The following is a 19,825-nucleotide window of genomic DNA, read 5'->3' on the forward strand; positions in this document are numbered from 1 at the left end:
GAGCTTAATTTTTATTTATTTTTTATTTTTTAACCCAAGATGGGATTTCTCTGTGTAGCTATCGATGGTTGTAGACCAGGTCTTGAACTTACAGAAATCCTTTCACTGTATACCTCCACTGCCCTGCCAGTGTTTAATTTTGAAAATTAAAAACACACATATATAATATATATAAACATATATACATACATATTATCTAAAGGTTTGTCTTAAAAGTGAAAGCTAGCCAGGCAGTGGTGGTGCATGCCTTTAATCCCAGCACTTGGGAGGCAGAGGCAGGCAGATTTCTGAGTTCAAGGACAGCCAGGGCTACACAGAGAAACCCTCTCGAAAAACATCAATCAATCAATAAATTGAAGCTGCATAAGAGCAAAAAGGAATTATATCACCTGGATAAGTTTCCACCCTGCATGTCCAAAATATTTTTTTCTTACTCTTTCCTGTTTAAAAGGATTTAAAAGGATTAAAAGTGTGCGCCACCACTATCTGACTATTTCCAGCCTTTTATTGATGATATAAGCATTCTCTTTGTTGGTGATTTCTTTTTCTTTCTTCCTTCATCTCTCTCTCTCTCTCCCCCCCTTCCCCTCCCTCCCTCCTCTTTCCTTCTCTCCTTCCCCCCCTTTCTCTCCTTTCCCCAACCCCCCCTCTCTTTCTCTTTTCCTTTTTTGTTTGTTTTGTTTATGTTGAGAACAGGGTATCTGTGTATCTCTGACTCTCCTGGTGTGCACTCTACACCAGCCTAGCTTTGAACTAAAGAGACCATCTGGCCTGCCTCTATCTCTGAGTGCTGGGATTAAAGATGTACCATCACACCCAGCTTTTTTTGTTTTTGTTTTTTCGAGACAAGGTTTCTCTGTGTAGCCCTGGCTGTTTTGGAACTCATTCTGTATACTAGGCTGGCCTTGAACTCAGAAATCCTCCTGCCTCTGTCTCCCAAAGTGCTGGGATTAAAGGTATGCACCACCACAGCCCAGCCACACCCAGCTTCTTAACTTGGTAAGCATTTGTTGTTGTTGTTTAAGACAGAGTTTCTCGATGTAGTCCTGTTTGTCCTAGAACTAGTGCTATAGAACAGACTGGGCTTGAATACAGATCCACCTGCTTCTGCATCCTGAATGTTAGGATCAAAGGCATGTGCTACTTGGCTGTACTATGAGCTTTCCTTAAAGGTAAACTTTTGTTGTGGGCTTTTTTTTTTTTTATGAGAAAGGGCCAAACTTAAATATCAATCTGAAAATGAGCCAAATGCCTAGAAATATCAGGATTTATGTGTGTTTATTTTCACATTTGATTTCAGCCAAAGACTGAGCAGCGTTATGATCATTCTTAGAGTTCATCCTTTTTAATTTTTTCAAGTCAGGGGTCAAGGTCTTGAAAATTATTTCAGAGTAGAGTTTACCTCTTTTCTGTGATAAGAATGCTGTTGACTGCAGTTCCGTTGGTACCCTGGGCCTTCATCCTGTGTGTGTGTGTGTGTGTGTGTGTGTGTGTGTGTGTGGTGATGTTAGGTGTTGAATCTAGGACCTCGGAAAATGCTGGGCAAAAATTCTATTGTAAAGCCTTTCCCCCGAGCTGGATTGGTTGTGCATGCCTTTAATCCTGGCACTTAGGAAGCAGAGGCAGGTGGATCTCCTCGAGGGTCAGCCTGGTCTGTATAATGAGTCTGAGAGCAGCCAGGGCTACATGGTGACAGCCTGTGCCTTATAAAAAGAAAAAAGAAAAACACACCCAGAGTCCTTGGTTTTTGTAAAAAAGGATGACTCCTGGTTTTCTTCATTTATTAAAAGAAAGATTGTGGGAGGCTGAAGAGATGGCTCAGTGGTTAAGAGCACACTGACTGTTCTTCTGAAGGTCCTGAGTTCAAATCCCAGCAACCACATGGCAGGTGACTCACAACCATCTGTAATGAGATCTGATGCCCTCTTCTGGTGTGTCTGAAGACAGCTACAGTGTACTTACATAGAGCAATAATCCTTTTTTTTTTTAAAGATTGTGTATTTAATTAATTAACTATGTGTATATGTACGTGTCTGTGATTGTGGGTGTCCATAGAGGCTGGAGATCTTGAATCTCCTGAAGCTGAGGTCTAAGTGAACTGCTCAGTGTGAGGCCAGGGTTGACAATGACTAAGAGCTCTGTGTGGCTCTTAACTGCTGAGTGGCCATCTCTCTGGTTCTGCTTTTTACAAGTCAGTGATTGGAGGTGTTGGGAATTCTAACACCCATAGTGGAGGGAAAGTTAGATTTCGGTTAGTAGGTTATTTAAGTCTTTTATGGGTATAAGAATCATGGTTTATGAAGAAGATATATGGAATTTTATGTATGTTTTTATTTTTAGAAAATTTCTTTATTTTCTACTTTAGTATTTGCTACAGAAGCAAGCACTGGTATCCTAAGGAAAGAAGGGATTCATTTTGGTTCACGGTTTCAAAGATTCCAGCCTGTGGTTACTTAGCTATATTATTTTTGGTCCCATGGCTATGAGGCAGAGCACCATGGCCAGGAAGGAGCAGGTGGGGAGAGCAAAGTGGTCATCTGGTGATAGAGCAACAGCAGAGAGCCTGGGATGAGGTACATTCTTTGACGGGCGTGCTTCTGTGACCTACTTCCAAGGTCCAGCCTTCTGTTTTCCTTCACCTCCCAACAATGCCACCAGATTATAACTGCATCTGGATTAATCCACTGATGAGGTCAGAGCTCTTATGATCCAGTTACTTCCTAAAGGCCCATCAGCTGAAAGCCACACTCTAACTTTCTCTTTTAAGTATGTGGTATGCCTTGTGCCTCTGTGTGTGTACCAGCCATGTGGAGGTCAGAACAGAGCTTGGTGTCATAGGTTCTCTTTCCCCCTTTACCTGGGTTCCTGGGATCAGACTCAGGTTCCCAGCCTTGCAACATTTTAACTGCTGAACCATCTCTTTAGCCTAACTCTTGGATCCTTTAACACATGAGGCTGTGGGAGACATTTCATATTCAAACCTTAACACTTTTCCCCTCTCCAGAGCATAGTCACATAATTCCTTACTCTGAGCATTAAGCCCAAATGAAGTGGTAATAGGAAGATTTTTTTTCTCAATATATGGAAAGGAGCTTGCATATCATATTCTTACTTAATTTACTAATAATATAAAGTTCAGTGTGACGCCAACTACAATATCATTTTTTACCCGTAAGTGTGAAGTCCCATGGCAAGAATAATACTCACCTTATACTTTCCTGATACGTAAACTTTTATTTAGTATTTTATTTATGTGGGTGTTTGTTTGTTTGTTTCAAGTCAGGGTTTCTCTGTAGCCATGGCTATCATAGAACTCACTATGTCGATCAAGCTGTCTTTGAACTCAGTAATCTGCCTGTCTCTGCTTCAGAGTACCAGGATTAAGGCTGTGCCACCGCTGCCTGACAAATTTTTATTTTTATTTTATGTATATTCCTATTTTGCCTGCATAAATGTGTAACTCAGATCCCTAGAACTGAAGTTAGAGATAGTTGTGAGCCACTGTGTGGGTGCCAGGATATTGAATACAGGCTGTCTGGAAGAGTGGGAGGGGTTCTTAAAACTACTGAGTGTCTTTCTAGCCAGTATGGTTGCTTAACCCAGATTCCATTTTTTTTTTTAGATGAATTCTTTCCAACAGAAATATAAGAGCCACATTTATAAAATATGAAAAAATAAATTTTTGTTAAACTTTATTAAAATCCTTAAAATGAGTGGAAAGGAGGCATAGCTCAGTGGTAGAGCACTTTATTAGCATATGTGAGGCCTGGCTTCCTTTAAGATTTTAAGGCTCCCTGGGTAGTGGTGGTAGCACCCACCTTTAGTCCCAGCATTTGGGAGGCAGAGGCAGGAGGATTTCTGAGTTGTAGGCCAGTCTGGTCTGCAGAGTGAGTTCCAGGACAGCCAGGGCTACACAGAGAAACCCTGTCTTGAAAAAAACCAAAAAAAATTTAAAAAATTAAAAAAAAAAAAGAAAAGAAAAGATTTTTAAGGCTCAGTATAGGGCAGACAGTGGCCCTATTGGCATGTGGAGAGCCAACTCCTCCAAGTTGTCCTTTTACCTACATTGTTGCCTCTTCCCCCATGTACCATAAACAAATGTAAAGAAGGTGAATTTAGCTTTCATTTCACAATTTTAATTTTCACTAGCCCTTTTTCCCAACTCTTCCTTTTACCTAAAGAAATAAAAAAAAGATTAAATAAAAAAGGAAAGATAGAAATCCCTAAATCTTAAGTTTCTTATTTAGTTTCTTTGTTGTCCAAGACCATAATTATTTGTAAATCATCCCTTAAAATGACAACATGTGTATAATTTATAAAATGAGCAAAACCATCCTCCTCAACTTAAGGGACCGAGATGATGGTTTTATAAGTGCTTCCTGCTGAATTGGGGTAAAGAATTCCTGTTTGGCGCCCAAAGGAAGTTGGGAAAATGGCTAACTCAAAAGAAAGCTGGCTGTAGCATTTGTTCAGTTTTTGTATGTTGAGAAAGTCCAGATTGGAACAGGCGGAGAGGCTGGACCAAGTGAGCTAGCTGTTCTGAAAATGTCCAGGAAGCAAGTCTTCAGAGGAAACAGCTTTGATGCGTTTGAGGGAGAATCAAGCAGGGAGCTGGAGCAGCAGGAATAGCATCTCCGCATCCCTGAGGGGAATCCTGTAAGCCTGTCTGTCCCCCTGGTCTTCCATTCTGCAGTGTACAAACCTGACAAGCAGTATATAGTTGATACTATAAAGACATCTGTATGGAATGTGCACAAATCAGTTAAGGATGATTTTTCTGTCTTTAGACGTTAGTTTGGATTATATGTCAGATTGTAATATTAATTTTTATACCATTTTAAAAGAATGGTATGAAAAGTCTTGAGGATTTTGTAGTCAACAAGATCTGTTGGCTATGCAAAGACATTTTTTTGTCTTATTCAGTCGCAGAGCTGTTCTCAAGTAGCAGAATCAGTGCATACTTTACCTGTCTTGTTGATCTTGCCAATCTCCCTCTGTAGCCAGGATCTTCAGGGGGTCATCCCTAGTTAAATATTTTCAATAACTTAGATGAAAAATAAAACTTTATTTTCCTATTAGAACAGATGTAAAATCTCTTCCTCAACATAACTCCTTTTTTTTTCATTTTGGAATTAGGACTTCTATAGGCTGATGTAATTTAGCAGTCCTTTCTAAAATCCAGTTGAGCTATTTGTCTCATTGGCTTTTTTAAAAAAATTGAAAGTCAGGTCTGGAAAGATGATACTTAACCACTGGTTAAGAGCACTGCCTGCTCTTCCAGAGTTCAATTCCCAGCAACCACATGGTGGCTCACAACTATCTGTAATGGGATCTGATAACCTTCTTCTGGTGTGTCTGAAGATTTTGTGTGTGTGTGTGTGTGTGTGTGTGTGTGTTCGTTCAGGGTCCTGTTAGATCTTTCTATGATGGCTTGACCTGTAGTACTGTAAGCTATAAAGCTATATCTGGAATAGGCTTCATGCCATGGTGTCCATAAATTTGTTGTATTTTAATGTGATTATATGTCTGAGCACTATTGGTTTCTATTTTCTTGCAAAGAACATGTATGAGTTTGACATATTTCTCTATCAGTTATCATGCTTAGTTGCAAGTGATAGAAAACCCAGATCACCTTGGGATAGGCAAAAGGGGACTGTAATAGCTCAGGGTGGGTGAAAAATAAAACAGGAATAGATTGGATCTGTAAAGCATCTCTAAGACAGCCATCATCTTTAATGAATGTGCAATCTCAGAATCCTCCCCTCAGAACTCAGGAGTCCATTAGAACTCTGAACATGTATCAGTTGTATGATGTATCAATGTGCACATCTTAGTTCTGCAAACTATAAAATGAAACACCATCTATTACCTGGCATTGTTTTAAGGTAGCATCAATAAGCAAAATCTGGAGTCTTAATTCAATATATTATATTTCTATGGATTGCCATTCTAATTTCTCAAGCCCCCGTGGAACCTTCCTGTCTGGAACTACAGTTTTTGATATTACTGTATGTTCCAAATTGGATTCCTTTAAGGGTTTCCTATTATGATTTAAAGATTCTTTTCATCTCTGTTTTATGATCTCTAATTTAGTACCTAGTTTCTCAGTCTTCTTTCTTCAAGATTATCTTATTATGATTTCTCCCAAAGAGGACACTGTAATCACTGAAAAAATAGCCATTTGTGTGCTGATGAGCTAAGCAAGATTGTATGCAATCTAGATACAGTACATTAGGTGTTGTGTTTCCCTCCATCCCAAATTCAGAAGAGTTTTCCTTCTTCATCTGAAACTTCTCCCTTAAGAACTTTATTTTCTTATATTTAAATTAAATATTTCTCTGATTTTTTTAAAAAATATATTTAGTTTCCCTTTTATTGTTTTAAGTGTAATACCTTATCAGTTTTTGGTTTATACCTTGTGGTGAGTAAGCCTCATCCCAGCTGTTCAGCTAGCCAAAGGCTCATGGCCTTTTGCCAGCTCTGGCCACGCCTCTCCAACCTGCTGTGCTTCTGCAAGGCTTTATGCATTCCCTGGGGATCCTCTGGTGATCCCTGGCCCATGTGCCCTGCCATGCTTGCTTGGGCCAAGTAAGCCCCTTTCTTGGTGCCTCTTCAGACAGTGGGCTGGGGACTCAGTGGGCCCAGATTAGGCTGCTGTTTCTCTCTGTGGACCTTGGCACAAGCCATGCTCTCTGCCAAGCAGTGCTGGCTTTCCAGGACAGCATACAGCTCTTGGAAGAACTGCAGCCTGTGTGTGTGTCTGCAGCTGCAAGAGTGCAATCAAAGACTTGTAGTCTAGCTGGACTGACCCCATCAGCAGTGTTTTCAGGGAGTGTTGTGAATCTACCCAGTAAACCTGTAATCTAAATTCAGATTCTGAGTGAGTTCTTGCCCCACATTGGTTTGCCCATATGTAGGACAACCGATTTATTAAGCTTATCCCTGACTAGCTAAGAGTAAATGAGGCTCAGACTATGGTTATTTTATTCGGCTTTGGCAATTACTGATGGTCACACCTAATCCACTTTTCTAACTGCTGGCCTGGCTACCTCCCTAAAGGTGGACCCCAAATACTTGTTCTTTCTCCTAGCCGTGTGTTCATGGCTCCTCTCCTCAATCTTCCTCCTTATTCCAACCCACCTGCCTCTAATCCTCCACTATTTTATTTGACCAATAGTTTTAGAATAAGGAACAAGGTTTGCACAACCAAAGCTTGTTAACATGAAAATTCATTCTTAGAGGGTACAGAATTTAGCATTACATAACAGACCAAACTTCAACATACAGGCTGGCTTCAAACTCAGAGATCCATTTCACATGCCTAGCTCCTTTGAACTCTTGTATTTATTTTTAGAATAAATACAAGAGAAAAATTGAATGTTAGTCAAATATTCTGTTAAAAGATCTGCAAATGAAATGTGATGATTCTTAGAGGTGTGATATTTCTCATGTCTAGATTATCTGACTTCTAAGATTTAAAATACCTGAAAATAAATATAGTTGTGCTTTTTTGTAGCCTTACATTAATAAAGTGTTATCTTCCTTTCTATCCTGAATGGAATAGGCATAAAGACTATATATTCCACTTCTAACACTGCCTTTTATCTTCCATTCTACCTCTCCTTAAGATTTTAAAGATGTTATGTGTATTAGTATTTGCCTACATGACTGTAAGTGTACCACATGTATACATTGCCTGTGAAGCCAGAAAGAGTGTTGGATTCCCGGGAACTGGAGTTACAGATGGCTGTGAGATTTCTATGGGTTCTGGAAATCAAACCTAGGTCTTCTGCAACAGCAGTAAGTTCTCTTAACTACAGAGCCATTTCTCAGAGGCCTCTATCCATACCTTTGATCTTTTTTTTTTTTTTTTAAGGTTATGTGCCCTTTTGTGGGATGTAACTTCTGTTTTTGGTTTTTATTTTTTTCCCTGTAGGCTTACCTTCAACAAGTTCAAGATCTGGTGATTTTAGAGAGCATAATTTTGCAGACCTTAGGTAAGTTAATTTTCCTTTAAAGCATGAAAAATTATATATGGAATATAATGATGTCATGATAAAGTTTGTAAGACTGGGAGAAAATCTTCTGAAAGCTTTGGGAAGTGTCTTTTCCTGGGTAATAATGACTGTGTGGCTCATTAAATGGAAACAGACCATTAACCCTCGTCTGTTTCCACAGTGTTAGGTCCTTGGTGACCCTTGAAACAGCAATTAGTCAAGATTTGATTTTTTTAAATTTTTCTCATTGTAAGGTTTATGTGTTTTTTAAAGATTTATTTATTTGTTGTATAAGTAAGTACACTGTAGCTGTCTTCAGACACACTAGAAGATGGCACTAGATCCCATTACAGATGCTTGTGAGCCACCATGTGTTGCTGGGAATTGAACTCAGGACATCTGAAAGAGCAGTTAGTGCTCTTAACCACTGAGCCATCTCTCCAACTCTGCAAGGTTTATGATTTATCTGGTAGTTTGCTAGTTTTTGTTTGTTTGGTTGGTTTTCTTGGTTTTGTTTTTCTAGAGTGTTTATATGTGTAGCTTTGGCTGTCCTGGAGTCATTCAGACCAGGCTAACCTTGAACTCAGAGATTCATATGCCTTTTTCCTCCAGAGTGCTGAGATTAAAGGTGTGTGTGCTGCTGCTGCCTCCGCCACCTGGCTAGTTTTGCAGTTTTTAACCTGATAAATAATGACAAAAGGTGGGGGGGGGGGGGAGACTCATTTTTCTATGAATTATTCTGGTCTGACAGTGTGTTTAGATAATAGCATTTTGTTTGTGTGTATGTCTCTGTCTATCTGTCTGTCTGTCCCTCTGTGTGTGTCTGTGTGTATCTCTGTTTTGTTTGCTTGTTTTTAGACCTTGTAGCCAAGTTGGCTTTAAAAACTCATAATCTGCCAGGCCTCCAGTGTGTGCCTCTATACATGGCTGGGATTTTTATTTATGTGCTCAAAGAAAATGTACTTATGTCAGTTTTTCAATATACTGACCTTGTTAAATAATGACCTTTTGAAATAGGGTAAAGCAAGCAGTACAGTTATAATGGAGCTGATGAAAGGACCACAGTGAGGTTGAGATGCTGGAATCCAGCTCTTAGGTGGCAGAGGCAGAGTTGCCAAGAGGTGCAGCCAGCTGCAGCTACAGAGCGCATAGTTGGTAGAATGTTTAGCATTTGTGAGCCCTGGGTTTGACATCTAGGTCCTCAGCTCCAAACTGGGTGTGGTAGCACATTCCTATTTTTTGGCCTTTGGGAACTGGAGGCAGGAGGATCTTAAATTGGGTAATTCTCAGCAGCATACTGAGTTTGAGGCCAGCCTGGGCTACATGGTACTGTCTCTCCCCAAATGAAAGAGACTAAGCTTTAGAAGCCGCCATTATTTGTATGCCGGTTCTTTCAACCTTGTGCTATATCCTTTTGTTCCTAAATAGGATTAAAACATCCTTTTAGGTTTATTCCATTTTAAATGAGAGTTTTACCTGCATTTTTGTCTGCACCATGTGTGTATCTGGTGTCCACAGAGATCAGAAGTGTCAGATCCTTTGGAACTGGAGTTATAATGAACTGCCATATGGGTGCTGGAAGTCAAATTCAGCTCTCTGCAATACCTAGTCTAAACCGGGGAACTGTCTCTTTAGCCTCCATAGAGAGATTTGTGTTAGAGGCGGTCTTTTTCCCTGAAAAATACTTAGGGCCCCTTGGCTCTGCTCAGGACTTTGGAGAGAAAAGTGAACTGGCCACTAATAATTCAGACAAAAGGGAGATAAATATATTGAATATTTTTAGATTTTTTAACAAGTTTTTTTTGTTCTTTTTCCTTTTTGAAGGGTTTGAACTAACAATTGACCACCCACATACACATGTGGTAAAGTGCACCCAGCTTGTTCGAGGTAAGTAACCCTAACTGCCTGGATTGCTTAGTTATTTGGGGCTGTACCTGGCTCTGAACTCAGGCACAGCACAGCTGCCTTGTCCAGATTCTGACTGAGCAACCTGCTTGGCTGGAGTTGCACACTCACTTCTTACCTACTGGAAACTATCTTTAGGTCTTTTAATTTAACCAGACTGTGACGTTAGCATTAATTGTCATTTTGACATAATCACTTGGAAGACAGGTCCCTTGGGCTTGCCAGTGGAGAGTTTTGTTGATTATGTTGAGGTGGGGAGACCCACCCATAGTGAATGGCCCCATCCCCTCCTGGGATCTCAGTAGAGAAGTGGAACTGAGCAGCCTGCAGTCAGCACCCTGTTTCCTGACTCCATGCAGTGTGACAGCTGCTTCATGTTCCTGCTATTGTGGCTTTTCCACCATGATGGATTGGACTGTGAGTCCCACAGGAAAAGGAACTAAGAGTCAACTTTTGTCCATGGGTATTTGACAAAGTGTAAGGACAGATTTAAAGCCACCCAGTCACATATAAGTTAGCATTTTTCAGAAAAATTTGAAAATTGCTGGTGTTGGGCCAGCAAATGGGTCAGTAGGTAACATCACTTGCCTCACAAGCCTGGTGACCTGCATTTGAGCCCTGGATCCTACAGTGGGAGGAGAGAACTGACTTCCAAAAGTTGTCCTCTGTTGTGCTGTGGTATTCCAGTGCCCTAACCCTACGTCCTGTATGAGCACGTGCATACAAGTATAGTTTATTTTTTAAACATAGATGATCTTCTTTTAGTTCATGTCTAATTACATGAAACCCCAGTGGTAATAATAGAATTCATTTGAACTTGCTTCTACTTACAATCCATTCAGTAGGATTTTAAAATTTATTCATTCTTATTTATTTTTATGTGTATGGGTGTTTTGCCCTAGTGTGTGTCTGTGAATGACATGTGTAGCTGGTGTGCTTGGAGGCTAGATGAGGGAGTCAGGTCTACTGGGGCTGGATTATAGTTGATTAAGAGCCATCATGAAAGGACTGGGAATCAAATCCTGGTCCTCTGAAGAAAGGCCAGTGCTCTTAACTACTGAACCATCTCTCCAGTCCTGATAAAAATTTAATTCTTAAATGGTATGTAAATTTTCATTTTTGAGACACAGTATCACTATGTAGCCTTGGCTTGACTGAAATTTGCTTAAACAGGCCAGGCTGGCCCAGAGTTAAGAATTCTGCCTCCTGGGACTGGAGAGATGGCTCAGCGGTTAAGAGCACTGACTGCTCTTCTGAAGGTCCTGAGTTCAATTCCCAGCAGCCACATGGTGGCTCACAACCATCTCACAATAAGATCTGACACCCTCTTCTGGAGTGTCTGAAGACAGCTACAGTGTACTTACATATAATAATAAATAAATCTTAAAAAAAGAAAAAAAAAGAATTCTGCCTCCTAAGTGCTAGAATTAAATGCTTGTTCCATCATACCCAGCCCTGTTTGTTTGGTTTTGTGGTTTAGTTTAGACATAGGGCCTTGTGTATGTTAGGCAAGTGCTCTACCATCAAGTTACATCCCTAATCTTTAAGAGTTCCTTCTATGTAAGCAGTGTCTGTAATCTCTGGGGTGCTAGTTGTGGTGGCACACACTTATATTCCCAGTATTTAGGAGGCTGAGGTAGGAAGATTATTGTAAATTCTAAGCTAGCCTGGGCTATATTGTGAGTTCAAGGTAAGACCTACTACACAAACATCAAACAAAAGAGTATTTGGAACTGGGCATATAGCTCAGTGGTGGAGTATTTGCTTAATACACTCAAAGCCCTGGGTTTTATTTTGAGACCTGGAAAGACAAAACCAAGAAAGTCTAAATATCATGGTGCATATAACTGTCTTTTAATAGTTATATGAAAAATTTCAGAAAAATTTCCAGTTTCTGCAAGTATTGCACATTAAAATCTAAACCAGATGTGTCATGGGTGAGATGTGGGGGTGATATTCATGTGCCACTTGGCATGCATAGAAGAGGCCGGAGGGTAACTTTGGGAGTCAGTTCTCTATCGAGACCCTGGGGGCTGAACTCAGGTTGCTGGTGAGAGCTTTCCCTTACCTCATCTGCCCGAGGTCTGTGAGTTTTGTATATTTAAAGGCTTCAAAAGGTTTTGTTTGTTTTTGTTTTTTGTTTTGTTTTTGGAGACAGGGTTTCTCTGTGTACCCCTGGCTGCCCTGGAACTCTGTAAACCAGGCTGTCCTCAAACTCAGAAATCCGCCTGCCTCTACCTCCCAAGTGCTGGAATTACAGGCGTGCACCACCACCGCCCAGCTGCTTTAAAGGTTTTGATATGTGCTTGTATAGAGAAGTCTCTGAAATTTTAAAGATAAAAATTGCTTGTCTGTCTTGATTGGTTTTAATGGGGTAATGTGGAATGTTTTATTTCTCATTATAGTTGTGTGTAACAGGTATTACTTGATGTTTAAGGGATTGAATCACAGTCTACTCAGTTGAAATTTGTTCTTTTTCAAAAAATAAAAGAGTTCCTTTTTCCAAATAAGTCAAGGCCTCTGGATTCTAACTTTGGAGCCAGGTCCTTTTGACTCATCTCTTATCCTGCTCTTTCTCAGTGATCTCTTGAGTCAGAATCTCTGTCCTTCCTTAAATATTGAGTGGAGGAATTGCATTTTAAATGAACACCCCCCAATAACTGATGTTCAGAATAAAGCTTGAGTCTCTAGATCTGGAAGTAGCATAATTGTTAACATTAAAATTAGAAATCAGTAGAACAAAAAAAAGGAAAAAGAAAAGAAAAAAATCAGTAGAACATGTGCTTAGCCTAAAAGACGACTGTGTTCAGTCTCCAGCATCCCACTTGACGCTGCTTCCCATGGTCACTGGTCTGTTTATTTGGGTAGAATGTAAACACCAGATAACCAGGCACTATGCCTGCCTAATTTACCACTATTTTCAGTACCTTACAAATTGTACATCTTTACATGTATTTACAAGTATTTGTTGAGAGAAAATGGAACTAATAACGTCTTTTTCTTTTGTTTTTGTTAGCAAGCAAGGACTTAGCACAGACATCTTACTTCATGGCAACCAACAGGTTTATATTTTTCTTTTTCTCCTCTTTTGTTTTTGGGTTTGGAATTTGGTTGGGTTGGGTTTGTCACTTCTTGAGTGGTTTATAGGATCATTTTTTGAACTAGAGACAAAAGACCATAAAAATAACCTTTGATATAATGTATTGTAGACAGTGCTCTGTATACTGGATTTTTCTGCAGATTTTTTTTTACCTCTTATTTGCTTTATACTCTTTAATTTGCTACTGTTTTGTACATACTTAGCATACATAATTCTATCCATTAACTTTGCTATAAAATATCCAAGAGCACAACCTAAACATTCACATAATTTGGAGGGGGTTGTTGATTATCTTCTCCTTTTTCCAAGCAATGGGCGCTTAGTCTATAAGTATTTGCAATATGTGTGTGTGTGTGTGTGTGTGTGCGCGCGCGCGCGCGCGCGTGTGTGCGCGCGCGTGCATATATATATGTATATTAAAGCTATTAGTATGTAACTTGTTCTGCTAAGTGACCTGTTTGTTCTTGTGTCTGATTCCCATATTGTTTGTTCAGTCTTCCTCAGTCACCAAGTGTGAGAAGGTCAGCTTTAGTAAGCCAGCACTGTAGACACTGAGTGTGGTGGCCCAGCTTGAGATCCTACACCCAGGACACAGGCAGGAGAATGAGTGTTCAAGGTCATCCTCTGGAAATACAGCAAGTCCATAGCCACACTGCACTGTCTTATAAACACACACACACAGACAGACAGACACATATACAGACACACACAAGGGAGGAGGAGAAATGAAACAGTCAGGTATTATGGTGCTACAGTATTGTGATTGGGAGATAGGATTGCTGTGTGAGGCAGCACCATCACAAACAAACAAAGACCCGTCTAAAACCTAAACAGAATCTTTGGAAAAAAAGAAAAACAAACCAATCAGGTATATTTGTATTTGAGAGAGCAACTTTTTTAAATTTTTTATCTTTATTTTTACATTTTGAGACAGTCTCAATCCTTAAGCTAGCCTTGAACTCCCACTTCCCATGTTTTGGGATCATAGGCATCTGCTACTGTGTTGGCTTTGTTTTTGTTTTTTGTTTTTTTTTTTCTTTTGGTTTTGGTTTGAGACAGGGTCACATTAAATACTTCTGGCAATTTTGGAATTTGTAGACTAGGCTGTGTAGACTAGGCTGGCCTCAAACTCAGCGATTCACCGGCCAGTCTTTGCCTCCCAAATGCTAGGATTAAAGGGCTGCCTCACCAAGGCTGACTACCTAGCTCCATTTTTTTTCTTCATTTATGTTTTGTTTTCTGTTCACTCGTGTTTTATTTATTAAGTGTGTGGTACTAGGAAATTTAGAAATGTTGTTTACTTGAGTATTTTAATATAAAATCATATTGAAGTGCTGAAGAGCTTAGTCCAGCACATACAGTTCTTCCAGAGGACCTGAGGTTAGTTCCCAGTATGGTCGGTACCCCATCACCTGTGACTCCGGCTGTGGGAGGTCTAACCCCTCTGGCCTCCCTGAACCCCACTGTGCTTATACCCCAACACAGACATGTACACATACTTGGAAGTAAATCTTAAAAGACAAAGGAAAGAAGAAAATCATATTGAATGCTGAATCAGAGCACAGGATATTTCTTGCCCTTCTCACTCTCCTGTGGTTTTTGTTTTTGGTTTTTTCGGTTTTTTTTGTTTTTTTTAAATAATGGAGAGTTTTAGTTTAGGGTTGAGAATTGAGGGCTCATGACACTCTCTGTTTCCTTCCCTTTGATGTCAGCCTGCATTTGACCACATTTAGCCTGCAGTACACACCTCCTGTGGTGGCCTGTGTCTGCATCCATCTGGCTTGCAAGTGGTCCAACTGGGAGATCCCAGTCTCAACTGACGGGAAGCACTGGTGGGAGTATGTTGACGCCACTGTGACCTTGGAACTTTTAGATGGTAAGTTTTAGTGTAAGGGACCTTGAAACGCACGTCTTGATTTGTCACATATCTGGCCAAACATGACTTGAAAACAGTGAGTTAGTTGAGGTTATTCTTGTTTCATTACATTCTTGTCTCTGAGCATTTCTTAAATGTTTCATTTGTAGAATTGACACATGAATTTCTACAGATACTAGAGAAAACTCCAAGCAGGCTGAAACGTATTCGGAATTGGAGGGTAAGACTCAGTGCTGATACACTTATTCTTTCTTTTAACTGCACCAGTGAATATACCAGAATTAGATGTGTGCACTAGGTTTGGAGTTTTCTTCTTACTTTTTTTTTTTTTGGATTTGGTTTTTTTTCGAGACAGGGTTTCTCTGTGTAGCCCTGGCTGTCCTGGAACTCACTCTGTAGACCAGGCTGGCCTCGAACTCAGAAATCCGCCTGCCTCTGCCTCCCAGAGTGCTGGGATTACAGGCGTGCGCCACCACCACCCGGCTGTTTTCTTCTTACTTAACAGGAATTGTGAATTTATAGCATGGATATGAGCTAAGATTTCAGTCTTTAGGGGATAAAAGACTGTAGGGCAAAGCATGAATGGAATTATAAGGGTTGAGTGTAATTTTTCTTTAAAAATTTTACTTTAAAAATATATTAGAGGGTTGGGCTGGAGAGATGGCTCAGTGGTTAAGAGCACTGACTGCTCTTCCAGAGGTCCTGAGTTCAAATCTCAGCAACCACATGGTGGCTCACAACCATCTGTAATGGGATCCTATGCCCTCTTCTGATGTGTCTGAAGACATAGAACAGTAACAGTGTACTCACATATATAAAACAAATACATCTTTTTTAAAAATGTTTTAGGGCTGGCGAGATGGCTCAGTGGTTTAGAACACTGGCTGTTCTTGCAAAGTTCCTGAGTTCAGTTCTTAGCACCCACATAGTGGCTCACAACTACCTATAAAGGGCTCTCGTGCCTCTCTGGCATATAGGCAGATAGAGCGTGCCTGCATTTAAAAAATTAAATGATTAATTAAAAAATGAAAGTTTTAAAAATGTTTTTTTATTTTCTTTTCCTTCTCCCATCCTTCCTCCTTCCTTCTTTTTAAAAAGATTTATCATTACAGTCGGGCATGGTACTGCATGCCTTTAATCCCAGATAAGATCTCTGAGCTTGAGACCACTTGGGGCTGTATATACTGAGACCTGGGAGTTGGAGAGAGATTTATTTTTTGTGTATGAGTGTTTGCCTATATTTATGTGCATGCAGTATTTACTTGTGGAGGCCAGAGGCGTCAGATCTTCTGGAACTGGAGTTCTAAGTGGTTGTGAGCTGCTATAGTTGCTGAGAACAGAAACCAGGTCCTCTGCAACAGTAGCAAGTTTTCTTAACTGCTGAGCCATCTCTTCTGCTCAGGATTTTCTTCTTAAATGAGTTGCAGTCTAGAATTGTAATGTAGATATTTTAGTCTTACGAATGATAGAGTCATTCCCTTTCCCACATCACCCGATAGATGAACCTGAGGTACAGATAAGTACTCACCATGCACAAGGCCCTGCATTCAATCACCAGCACCCCCAAAAGAAAGAATAACGCCTTCTCCCAACCCTTTTGAGACAAGATCTCATGTAGCTCCAGCTGGCCTTGAGCCTTGCTGTTATAGAGGCTGACCTTGGACTCCTGGTCCTTTTGCCTCTACCACTTATTGCTGGAATTGCAAGCATGGACCACTATGCATAGAAATTTCCCTATTTCTTATTAGGTCCCTATTTCTTATTAATTCTCCTGAGTCTGGTGAATTTTAGATAATTTTTGCCTCTAGAAGCTTAGAGCTAGAAGTAGACTTAAAAGCATGTACTTAATCTTTTATTTTCATACAAAATCTCATCAAATTTTCTAGAATTTATTTAAAGGCTAACTGCAGCCTTTTAGTAGTTCTACTAAATGTTTAAGAATGGCTTTATTTTTTTGGGTGTATCGATGAATGTCTTTTAAGTACTCAGAAGGTAGAGACAGGAGGATCTCTGAGTTTGAGACATGACTGGTCTTGAACAAAAACCAACCCCCCCACCTCCAGTACACACAAAGGAACACAAGCCATCAAAAAGTTCTCCTTAGTTGATGTTTCCATATACTGCCACTTAGTAAATTGCTTGGAATGAAAATTTATTTGCTTCATTCTAGGCATACCAGGCAGCCATGAAAACCAAACCAGATGACCGAGGAGCAGACGAAAACACATCGGAGCAGACAATCCTCAATATGATTTCTCAGACCTCCTCAGACACGACTATTGCCGGGTTAATGAGCATGTCGACTACGTCTACAAGTGCAGTGCCTTCCCTGCCCACCTCGGAAGAGTCATCGAGCAGGCTGAGTGGTGTGGATATGCTGCAAGGCGAGCGGTGGCTGTCTTCCCAACCTCCCTTTAAACTAGAAGCTTCGCAGGGTCATCGGACTAGTGAGAATTTAGCACTTATCGGAGTTGATCATTCCTTGCAACATGATGGTTCGAATGCATTTGTTTCCCAGAAGCAGACTAGCAAGAGCGTGCCATCTGCTAAAGTTTCTCTTAAAGAATACCGTGCAAAGCACGCTGAAGAGTTGGCTGCTCAGAAGAGGCAGCTGGAGAATATGGAGGCCAATGTGAAGTCACAGTATGCATACGCTGCCCAGAATCTCCTGTCTCATGACAGCCATTCTTCAGTTATTCTGAAAATGCCCATTGAGGGCTCAGAAAATCCAGAACGTCCTTTTCTGGATAAGACTGACAAATCAGCTCTGAAAATGAGACTCCCTGTGGCTAGTGGAGATAAAGTAGCTTCTTCAAAACCAGAGGAGATAAAAATGCGTATTAAAGTGCACTCCACCGGAGATAAGCACAATTCTGTAGAAGACAGTGTCACCAAGAGCCGCGAGCACAAGGAGAAGCAGAGGACTCACCCGTCTAACCACCACCACCACCACAACCACCACTCACACAGGCACTCACACCTACAGCTGCCCGTCGGCCCAGTGAGCAAGCGCCCAAGTGATCCAAAACACAGCAGCCAGACAAGCACCTTAGCACACAAAGCCTACAGCTTGTCTAGTACTTTGTCTTCTTCGAGCTCCACTCGTAAAAGGGGTCCCCCAGAAGAGACTGGGGCAGCAGTATTTGACCATCCAGCCAAGATTGCCAAGAGTACTAAATCTTCTTCCTTGAATTTCCCCTTCCCCCCTCTTCCTACAATGACCCAGTTGCCTGGGCATAGCTCAGACACAAGTAGCCTGCCCTTTTCACAGCCTAGCTGTAAAACTCGAGTTCCCCATATGAAACTGGATAAAGGCCCTCCTGGGGCTAATGGTCACAACACAGCTCAGTCAATAGATTATCAAGATACTGTGAATATGCTCCACTCCCTGCTTAGTGCCCAAGGTGTGCAGCCCACCCAGCCCCCTGCATTTGAATTTGTCCATTCTTATGGTGAATATATGAATCCGAGAGCTGGTGGAATCTCCTCCAGATCTGGCAATACAGACAAACCTCGGCCACCACCCCTCCCATCAGAACCCCCTCCACCGCTTCCACCTCTTCCTAAGTGAAATCAAAGAAAAAAGAGGCAAAAACTTCAAAAACAAAAAACACTTTTTTGTTTTGTTTTTTTGTTTTGACTACTGATACTAGACTACGAAAATTACATCCCTTATGAAATATGTCACCTAAGGAATAAATTGCTATTGAGATAGGTGGGAGGGTGGTGGAGGGCCTCAGTTATTTTATCTGCTGCCTCATGCATCTGTAGTTCGTACTGGTATTAGGGAGGTAGGATTCTGTTGAAGCTGTGAAGGATAAAGAACACACTCTATTCTTGGCCTCTCCTCATCCTAATTAGGTTGATTGGAGTAGTTATCTTCCCTCTTCTTGCCAGAACTAAACTGTGGAGGGCATATCAAGTAGTTGTGGATTCTTTTGGTGTTTAACATATCAGAAGAGAGGAAGTATTTAAACGTCAAATCTTTAAGAGACTTTTAAAAAATAATTTAAAGAAAGTAAGTTATGTTTAGTTTTTTTTTATATAATCGGGGCGGGGAAAGGGGTTTTGCTGTGTGTATGAGGAACATAGCAATGACTGGTGGGGGGAGGGTTAGGAGGGTGGGAATGTGTGCAGGGTGGGGGGAGGGTAGGCTCTTGGCCAAGAGTGAAATAGGCTCAGGCCACTTGAAGTATTGAGATCTTTAAAGTGCGTGTGTGTGGGTGTGTGCGTGGGTGCATGTGTGTTTAAAATCATGATACCTTTTTCCTCCCACTCTTAACCATTTTCACATCTCAACATTCTAGAGAGCATAGTTGGCCTTGAAAATAAGAGACATGTATTGACAGTGTGAGCCCTCCCCTCTCTTCACCGCAGGCTTATGTGTAAGCAGGCTTATGTGTAATGAGTAGCAGCCTCTAGCTTCTACTTGGCAGGTGTAGCCAATGACCTGACTCTAGCACTGTTATGGAAACTTCCCTGTTACTCCTTTTTGTGTTTTCAATGCAGAATGGAGGTGGGTTTGAGGAAGAAGCCTATAAAACAAGGCTGGCCTCTCCCCTACCGAATGGGGCCTTTTCAGGTTGGGCTTTGCAAAAGCTCAGGTCTCTGAAGGGAAGAAGGGTGTGCTTTGCATGTCTTGTCTGAAAAGACCAGACCATGTCTGCTAATAGGATTGGGGGAAGCCAGGGAGTTAATGACACTTAAGACAATGAAATTGTGATTTGGGATTCTGAAGACTTTGTGTTTAAGTTACATTATGAATGTAAGACTTGCTTTTTATCTCTTTAACAGGAAACAACTGCATACTTGTAGTTTGCAGCCTATTTGACTTCACAGACAGTTTGATTTTAACAGCATTGGTATAATGAGTGAACAGGCCTAGCCAACAGACACTGTTGTGCTTAGATTATTTCTTAGTGGGTGACTTTTGATTCTAGACAGAGA

The 19,825-nt window shown here is 40.8% G+C and overlaps 1 protein-coding gene across 5 annotated transcripts in view; it reads left to right on the forward strand.

Annotated features, from left to right (window-relative positions):
* Ccnt1 (cyclin T1) overlaps positions 1 to 18,971 on the forward strand; it is a 28,887-nt gene extending 9,916 nt beyond the window's left edge. Inside the window, exons 2-8 of one of the 5 annotated variants that reach the window (XM_052160211.1) lie at positions 7,629 to 7,800; positions 7,937 to 7,997; positions 9,822 to 9,884; positions 12,919 to 12,964; positions 14,715 to 14,878; positions 15,028 to 15,098; positions 17,049 to 18,971. In XM_052160211.1, coding sequence (XP_052016171.1) covers positions 7,684 to 7,800; positions 7,937 to 7,997; positions 9,822 to 9,884; positions 12,919 to 12,964; positions 14,715 to 14,878; positions 15,028 to 15,098; positions 17,049 to 18,449 — 1,923 coding nt within the window. In that variant the 5' untranslated portion in view covers positions 7,629 to 7,683 and the 3' untranslated portion in view covers positions 18,450 to 18,971. The other 4 variants (XM_052160210.1, XR_007973867.1, XM_052160212.1 and 1 more) reach the window with 4 other exon arrangements.
* Positions 18,972 to 19,825: the final 854 nt, after the last annotated feature.

The sequence above is a fragment of the Apodemus sylvaticus genome, chromosome 17, assembly GCF_947179515.1.
Source record: "Apodemus sylvaticus chromosome 17, mApoSyl1.1, whole genome shotgun sequence".
NCBI classification, from domain to species: Eukaryota; Metazoa; Chordata; class Mammalia; order Rodentia; family Muridae; genus Apodemus; species Apodemus sylvaticus.